Below are 8,952 nucleotides of genomic sequence, written 5' to 3'. Positions count from 1 at the left end.
AGTAAATCTTTTTTTAAGGCTGATTTTTATTGAATAATCGATGCAATCATTGGGAAAAGTTGCAACATGGAGGCGTGTCCTCTGACGCAGCCACGCATGAAAGCGCCACGCGCTGTGCTTTGCCCCCACCAGAGAGACTAGAGAGTCACATAACAAGCTGCAGTGGAACCTTCTGCTTCAACCGTCGGACAGGCAGGACAAGAAGCATCACTCGCGATTCAAGAGGGTAATATCTATCTTCGCTTCACTTTTTTGTGGTACTGTCTCACTTCCTTTCAAGTCTCCCCTGTCCTGTTCGTAAACACGTGCTTGATAATTTAGTGATGGTTTAAAGAAACTGGCAGCAGGAAGATGCTAATTTTAGCTAGCCAGCCAGTAGGCTACTAACCCAAGGAAGCGAACCACCTGTATTTGGTTAACATTGATTGTACACTCTTTGGGCGAGAAGAAACCACATTCATTCATTTATTTATGTCGAAAGTGTCCTATTTTACTTCAGAGTTTTAAATAGTTTTAAGCTATGCTCTATGTTACAGTATTGTTTAATATAGTTTGGTAGAGCTGCTTAAATACTATTTGAAAGGAATTCATACTTGTATTCTTTATTTAGCTCTCACTGTACTGTAATATGGTGGGTGTGTTGTGGAGGCAGCTCCCCATCAACCTATCATGTCTCGAGTAGGTTTAATGGGTCACTGACATATGTGGCCCAGTCCAGGTGCTGTCTTTTTGCTCTGTGTATTAGGTTATTGATTATCTAGAGCCATGTAACGTTACTGGATATTTCTTCACTTTTTCCATTCAGCATTTTTCCACATTTAACAATCAATTTAGAGTAGAGTAGTAGTAGACTAAAATGCCTTAGGTCAAGGGTGTCGAATTTATTTTAGTTCATGGGCCACATACCCCTAATTTGATCTCAAGTGGGCCAGACCAGTAAACCATTCCAGAAAGATCAGAAACTTTATCTGCCACAGAGTTTCTTGTCAGCTTGACGTTGGCAAACGCAAGTTGCTTCTGCTAGTTTTTTCCTACAATGCCCTTAGAACGACAGCGTTCTAAGGGCATTGTAGGAAAAAATAATAATGTGACGGACCCTGGAGAGAGGGGTAATATTCCAAGAAAAAACTCAGAATTTCAAAAATTAAAGTCGTGAATTTACGAAAAAAGAACTTGGATATTCTCTGAGATTAAAGTCGTAAATTTGGAATTAATTACTTCTCTGCAATTTTCACACTTTGCAATCAGTCATCCATCGGGCCTGATTGGACCCTCTGGCGGGCGTTTGTTTGACACCCCTGCCTTAGGTAATATTTAGTATCCTTGTTGTTGTGGGTTTGTCTTAAGAATTAAACCTAACTCCACCCTTAAGACAATTTTACAATCTAGCCTAACCTAAATCCCAAAAGCACTAGTAAAATGGTGTGTCATCTCAAAACCATTCAGTGCCATGACATAATTATGGCCACCTTCTGAGTCATAAATATTTAATCATTTAGAAAGTAGCAAATGCATTCTATAAATGGACAGCAGTGAGAAAAGTAGTGCATGTTACAGTACTTGAATACAACCAAATAGTAAAGTCTGGAACATCACAGTTGAGTTGCCATGCTGCTGTGGGATTAGCTTTTGTTAACCCCACCCATCAAAAGCTCCTCTATTGTGTTGAATGTGAAAGAGAAGCGTTGTTCAGCAGACCTGCAAAGCCTATGTGCTCTATGAAATCGCACATAGCAGAGTATTAGCTTTATTGGGCTCGATTGTCGTGTGTGTACTGCTTTTTACAGTTTCACAGCATCTTCCAGTAAAATTATCACATTTGGGAAGCTGAAACCAGCATTGCATTTTTTTTTTTTTAGGCCATTATCTAAATTTGCCAATTAATTAACTAATACATTTTTTTTTTTGCATTACTAGTACCTATACAGAAAAGTATAATTAACTCAACGCAAAGCTAATTTGCCTTGTTGTTAGGTTCTTTGTATTAAGAAGTTATTACCTACTTGTAACAGTTATGTAAATATTTCTTACTACTTGGAAGAAAGGAACCCTATCTATCATAATTTCAGCACTAATACAAACTGAATTGTGTTTGTTTTTTGTGTGCTGTCATGTAGACATAGCAGCATACAACAAAGAAGGGAATGATTCTTCAGCTCAGCCGCAACCTGAGCCGCGCTGCCCCTGTTCTTAGTCGCAGTGTCCACTCTGGTACACGTCCCGTGTCCACCGCCATATCCAAATTGAAGTCTGACCGTCAGCTCACCTCAGAGGAAATCTATGTGCGCGAGGACAAGTATGGAGCGCATAACTATCACCCTCTGCCTGTGGCCTTGGAGAGGGGGCAGGGTGAGTTCACAGTTCAATATCACTGCTACAAATAATAAACTTAGCTCAAAAAGTAAGGAAATTTGTGTTTGGTAGATTATTTCTCTGTGGTAACAATGCTTTTGGCAATACATCTTATACTGTTGGAAAGCCTGTTTAGTTACCTTTTAAATGGTGCTCCATTTGTAAGGAACATGCATTTGTGGGATGAGCAGCAGCGCTGAGTATGTGGGTTGCGCCCATGAAAAATCTGCCAAAGCATTGTTACCACAGAGAAATAATCTACCAAACACAAATGTTCTTACTTTTTGTGCTAAATTTATTTTGATTAACAGATTGCACAGCAGCAATGTTTTGCCTGTAATCTCTGGTGATGTTAAATGTTACATCACTTATGAATTGTCACACACATGCTAACAACTCTTCTTTACTCCAGGCGTCAACGTGTGGGATGTGGATGGCAACCGGTATTATGACTTCCTGAGTGCTTACAGTGCTGTAAACCAGGGCCACTGCCACCCAAAGATCGTAGCTGCGCTCAACGCCCAGGCCTCCAAACTTGCCCTGACTTCCAGAGCATTCTACAACAATGTGCTGGGAGCCTATGCGGAGTACATCACCAGCTTGTTTGGCTATGACAAAGTCCTACCCATGAATACAGGTACTTTTAAGGAAACGCCCAACACTAATTGTATGAATTACCTTCACAGGTTCTTTTGAGTACATTTGTTGACATGTCTTTCTTTTGGTACAAATAAGGTGTTGAAGGTTGTGAGACAGCCTGCAAGCTTGCCCGCAAGTGGGCTTACAATGTAAAGGGAGTTCCCAAAAACCAGGCCAAAATCATTTTTGCAGGTAAGTCACAATCTTATGTCGCAAAAGACTGTCACAGTTATGGAGTTTGTCCCCATTTTTCACCTTAACTAGTTTAAAAACTACCTTTTTTGTAAAAAAACATTTGTACCAAAATCATGTGTAGCTTTTCTTTTCTTTTTTTTTTTTTTTCTCAATCATTGTCAGGGAGTGCAAGCTGTTAAAAATATTTCTTCATCAGTAAATTTTGTAAACTTGTTTTGCTTTCACAGGGAATTAGCAAAGTTAGCTAGAGCACTAACACATTTAAAGCATAAAGCACTTAAATCATGACAAACATTTAGATTTTGTGTCCAGGTATTACAAATGTATAACTCAAAAAATGACTGATTCTTCACACTTTGGATAATACTGCAATAGTCTAAGATTACCAAACTTAGCATTAGCATGTACACCAATCCTCTCGATATAGAATAATGTGACCAAATTTCCTACATTATGTAAAGATGTTAACTGCGAACAATATGATACATAATGGCAACTCATTCTTGTTGATTAGATGGAAACTTCTGGGGTCGCACCATGGCAGCCATCTCCAGCTCAAATGACCCCAGTAGTTATGAAGGTTTTGGTCCCTACATGCCAGGCTTTGAGCTTGTCCCATACAACGACATTCCTTCACTGGAGGTACATATTTTGATTCTATCTTCAAGATCTATAGTACAGTATCTATTGTGTTTGATTTGTTTCAGTCTTGAGAGACCGTACAATGTACTGACCTGTGTGAGTTTTATGCCGTTACAAGCAGATGCTTTGTAGAAAGGTTTGTTATTTGGTCCAACACAGCTGTCAAAGGGCCTTGTAAAATGTCCAAATTATAGGGGGATGTCTAGGTTTCAGTCAGTGCACACCAGACTCTGGGCTTTTTATGCAACAACCTAACTTACTAACTTATTAACACACTTGCATGCACTGAAAGCACCATTTGATTGAATCATCAAGCATGTGATTTAATCATCAATCACCAATCATGGAGGCTACTGCTTTGGAATTTGTCTTTCCAATGAAGGCAAATATTTGCACTTTGTTTTGCCTTTGTAGCTTAAGATTGATCTTATTTTGACATTTGTTTTCTTTTAAGATTACTCCACCAATTTAACATTTCACTCACAATGAACGGTTTAAAATTATAAACGTTTTCAGAGATGAGGAGTGGGCTACAGCTCTTTGTAACTCCACACATTCTCCAAAACTAGCTGACTTGACACCCATATGGTCTATGTAAACATGAGGACTGAATTACTGACTGCAGTTGCATGTGTCTGCTGATAACTTATCTTGGCAACTGCTGCAGTTCTGTGTAAACAAAAGAACCTAATGATTACATTGAAGTGGCATGTATTTATTGACAGGGTTATCTAGTCTAATCTAATTTTCCCTCTCTCCAGAAAGCTCTTCAAGATCCAAATGTTGCTGCTTTCATGGTGGAGCCCATCCAGGGAGAGGCTGGGGTGGTGGTGCCAGACCAAGGCTACCTGACCACAGTCAGACAACTTTGCACCAAATACAACGTGAGTCTCGACAAACGCACAGACGAGCACGACTGAGATTTAACTTACTGTAGGTGTGGATGTTTGGACTGCGTGAAAACACAGGTATCGGCCGTCAAACTGAACTACGGTCTGATTTGTTGGTAATAAAAAAACACCGAAATATATTTCCCATCGTTTCCTCTAAATTGCTTCAATGACGATGCCTGAAGCTTGTCTGTTGCCGTTAAAGAGAGATAGCTCAAAGTGCTTATGAATGTTGACGAGATGTTGGGTGTGGCGAGAAACTACATTGTATTTAAAATTGCCATCCCTTAACACCACAGTGCGTTGTTGTAACACTTAATTCCTGGTATGTGGATGAGCGGCTTTAAGTGCTGTTTTGCCGAAATAGAACATGTTATGTTCCTATTAAGCAGTGCAAAACATTACACACAAACACACAGCAGCTTTTATAGTGTCTCCTCCTGATGCCAAATTAATTGAGGACAAACTGCAGTCTGGGCTTCATTTTTAGCCATTTTATACACGTTTTTTTTTTAAAGAATTAAAGCATTTCAGATGCTCTATTCTTTACAAGGAGAGACAGGGTTTAAGTCAAGTGGAGAGCAGCAATGTTAATTTATGCCCAAGAAGACAGACAGGTATATTCTGTTTAGCTAATTTTAAGTATAGCTGCTGTAAATCATTACACATTATCAAATGTCGTAGAATTATTGTACTTTTTGGAAATTCAATGAACCTATTCCCCTGTTGATCTTGAGTATTCCTATGTTTACATCAAACACACACTGTAACTTTGTACAGCATAACGCATTCGGGGATTGTGCAATGCTGTACAAAGACTCGCCTAAAATGGCTCAGGAAATAATGTGGCTACATCACTTGTATCGTATTTTAAAGATGAGTCTACAGGTCACACACAGACCCCTAGGGCTGTGTGTGACGACTGCAGCGGGGCTTTGAGAATACTACTAAAGTCCTGTGTTTGGTCCAGGTGTTGTGGATTGCCGATGAGGTGCAGACAGGCTTGGCAAGGACCGGCCGGCGCCTGGCTGTCGACCACGAGGAGGTCCGTCCAGATCTCGTGGTTCTGGGTAAAGCGCTTTCTGGAGGAGTGTACCCTGTAAGCATTTTTGTTGTCGTTGTTCAGACACACTTCATATCACATTATAGCTTTTACTAGGAGTACAGATCCTAGTAGTTGTGTAATGTTTACCTTTGCTTTAATTGATCTGTGTTTGTGTGCCTCAGGTTTCTGCTGTGCTGTGTGATGATGAGATAATGCTTACTATCAAGCCGGGAGAACACGGGTCCACATATGGAGGTAACCCCTTGGCCTGTCAGGTCGCTATTGCTGCACTTCAGGTCAGTGTTAAAATGCACTTTACTTCTAGTTTCCTTGTCTTGTCTACTAGGGCTGAACGATTTGGGGAGGGGGTGGGGGAAGAACTAACTGCGTTTTTTTTCCTGCCAGATGTTGCGATTGCGATTTTGATTTGCGATTTTCTTTTAGCTACATATTGCACCTTCTACGCTCATGTTAAATGAAGTCATAAAAAATAAATGAAAGATCCACTGATAATAGAACATTTCTTTAAACAATCTGTGATAACATTATTCCAGCATTTATCTTATGAAAAAACAGTAAACATAATAATGAAAAGGGAATAAAAAAAATGTTAAATATAAACATTCAACTAAATATTTCACATTCCATTAATTGCGGTCGTCACGATTAGCTAATCGCATTCTTTCAAATTTTGATTTGAAAACGATTAATCGCTCAGCCTTACCGTCTACCCTTAACAACTCCTTACTTCTTGTTTTGATTAAGAAAACTTCCATTGTGAAATGCAACATACCATCAAGTTTTCTACAGTTACCTTGGAATGACAATTTAGCATCCGTAACAAAATATGCATGTCACTTTGATTTGCAGGTGCTTGAGGAGGAGAAGCTGGCAGAGAACGCTCAAAGGATGGGAGAGCTGCTGCGGAGCGGGCTGAGAAAACTTCCCAAAGACATTGTGACAACAGTCAGGGGGAAAGGCCTCCTAAACGCAGTCGTCATCAAAGAGACCAAAGGTACTGAACTATTTCAAAAACAGCAGCCCTGTTGGTGATCGCTATTTGGTAACTAAAGTAGAAACGATCCTAGCTAATAGTTTTTTGTTTTGTACATTATATAAGATCTGGTCAACCTTTTATTTTTCTTAAGTACATTCTCCTCAGGGTACAAAATAAATCCGAGCTCACATTTAAAAAAGCTAATCCGCTCTTAAATACATAATATAAATTTGTAGTCTTAAAATGACTTCAGACCATTAAAGGAGCAGTGTGTAGGATTTAGTGGCATCTAGCGGTGCAGTTGCAGATTGCAACCAACTGAATACCCCTCCCCTCACACCTCCCTTTTCAAGCATGTAGTAGAACCTACAGGTGTCCTTCAGGTAACGTAAAAACGCAATAAAGGCCCTCTCTAGAGCCGATGTTTGTCTGTTCTGGACTGCTGTAGAAACATGGCAGCTTCGTGGAGATGTAGATATGTGGGGCTCATTCGAAGGAACTAACAAAAACACAATGATTCTTAGTTTCAGGCGATTACACTAATGAAAATATAATTGAGTATTCATTTCTGCCAATAAATCTTACACACTAGTCCTTAATTCAGTATCAAATGGCGTTTTTGGAAGCAGAATTGGTTAATTTACATTGAATTAGTGACTGGACATTTTCCAGGAGTCTAGTTTAACGTATTATAATACGTATAAGTATTTGTGCTATTCATCTTTAGGACGGACTGGTTCTAATCAACAAATTTAAAAGTGAAATGTCAAAAGTATTGAAAAATAATTAATTGTACTTTTTCGAGTAGAATTTTCCTTTTTTTTTTAAAGGCAGCTTCACACTTAGCTTTTCGACATCAAGGACAAGATTCTTTGTAAGACAAGTGAGAGTAGACTGTATTTGCACCTTGCAGTCACTTAATCCGAACTATACTAACCAATCCCTACAGACTATAACGCCTGGAAGGTGTGCTTACGCCTTCGTGACAACGGACTGCTGGCCAAGCCCACCCACGGTGACATCATCCGCCTGGCCCCTCCCCTCATCATTAAAGACCATGAGCTGCACGAATGTATCGACATCATCCAGAGAACCATCTTGTCCTTCTAAACTACAACCAACACTTCCACGATACACAGACAACCATCAAACTGATAATCCAAATGATGACTATCATCATATCAAAAAGTTTTTTTTTTTTTTCTTTTTGTTTTTTTTTAAATAAGGGATTTACTGTAGAAATACAGTATACAGATATTGTGTTATAGGCTACACTGACATGTTTGTACAGAAAAACTGCTGTATGGAAGACGGTTCCATTAGACTGCCTCAGGAAAGACTAACACAGGTGGAAAACAGGAGTGGTTTATTTTAAATGTTCCGCTGGTAATACGTGAGTGTAAATAATCAATGCGCGTCTTCAATGAACCCTTTTTTAATTTTTAAAAAGGATATGTGGTGTTACCAATGATGCATGATGTCTATAGTTACAAAGACTTAGTTCCTCCTCGGAGGCATACAATTTTAAGTCTGAAAGACTGTTGTGCAGGAGTTGTTGTTGAAGTTACAAAGACTGAAGGAAATACTTGATGAAATGAAGTCTGGTCTGCAGTTCTCAATATGACCAATTTAGTAAATGTTTCAGTTGGTCTACTCAACCACAGCTGTCTGCTAACATAAACCTTGGGGGAAACCAGTGTTAGATAGAGAGCCAGCTAGTCTGGGAATTTATAATCTTTTCAGATTCCAGGTCTTGAATTTTTCAGAATTTTAGTGCAATTGTTTCTTTCCTAAAATCTTTCAGGTAGTTTTAATTAATACAATTGTGAGCTGTATCTGTACATTGTTGTCATTGAACCTTCCGATGAATGTTTTATCTGTTACAAAACGGTGTAAATATTGTCTTTTCAAAGGCAATATTACCCTGTATAATCCACTGATCTTTAAATAAATTATTGCAGTCTTATTTCCTGTCTTACTGTCTTAAACTTTTCAACATACTGTAGGTGGTTTAATGTGCATTTTGAAGGACAAACAGGTTGCAGGACCAGATGCACAAACATGCCTGTGGTCTGCTTTGATGTCATTATTTACCCAGCAGAAAAAACACAAGAATTTCCTGTGTTACACAATTGAAGTTATGTATTTAATCCATTTTGCAATGATTCTAGATGTAACACTAGATGGTGCTG

At 39.0% G+C, this 8,952-nt stretch overlaps 1 protein-coding gene across 2 annotated transcripts; it reads left to right on the top strand.

Moving 5' to 3' along the window:
• The first annotated feature begins 3 nt into the window (after positions 1-3).
• On the top strand, positions 4-8,726 carry oat (ornithine aminotransferase). Of its 2 annotated transcripts, none has more exons than XM_031315631.2 (10): positions 4-257; positions 2,118-2,349; positions 2,765-2,989; positions 3,088-3,183; positions 3,701-3,828; positions 4,590-4,712; positions 5,689-5,817; positions 5,946-6,059; positions 6,634-6,778; positions 7,710-8,726. In XM_031315631.2, exons 2-10 carry the CDS (start codon positions 2,145-2,147, stop codon positions 7,868-7,870), a joined length of 1,326 nt encoding a protein of 441 aa, XP_031171491.1. In that variant the 5' UTR covers positions 4-257; positions 2,118-2,144; the 3' UTR covers positions 7,871-8,726. The 2 variants fall into 2 exon arrangements, with proteins under 2 accessions (XP_031171491.1, XP_031171492.1); XM_031315632.2 differs by having other exon boundaries at positions 110-257; positions 2,127-2,349.
• Positions 8,727-8,952: the final 226 nt, after the last annotated feature.

Source organism: Sander lucioperca, chromosome 22 (genome assembly GCF_008315115.2).
Source record: "Sander lucioperca isolate FBNREF2018 chromosome 22, SLUC_FBN_1.2, whole genome shotgun sequence".
In the NCBI taxonomy this organism is placed as follows: domain Eukaryota; kingdom Metazoa; phylum Chordata; class Actinopteri; order Perciformes; family Percidae; genus Sander; species Sander lucioperca.
Note: the sequence above shows the minus strand (reverse complement) of the source record. Positions and strands in the feature narration are given on the sequence as shown.

Excerpts from the sequence above, each read along its gene's own strand:
- oat (XM_031315631.2), top strand. The coding sequence starts at position 2,145 with ATGATTCTTCAGCTCAGCCGCAACCTGAGCCGCGCTGCCCCTGTTCTT. Across the intron at positions 2,350-2,764 it reads GGCCTTGGAGAGGGGGCAGG|GCGTCAACGTGTGGGATGTG; the intron begins GTGAGTTCACAG and ends TCTTTACTCCAG. Across the intron at positions 3,184-3,700 it reads GGCCAAAATCATTTTTGCAG|ATGGAAACTTCTGGGGTCGC; the intron begins GTAAGTCACAAT and ends CTTGTTGATTAG.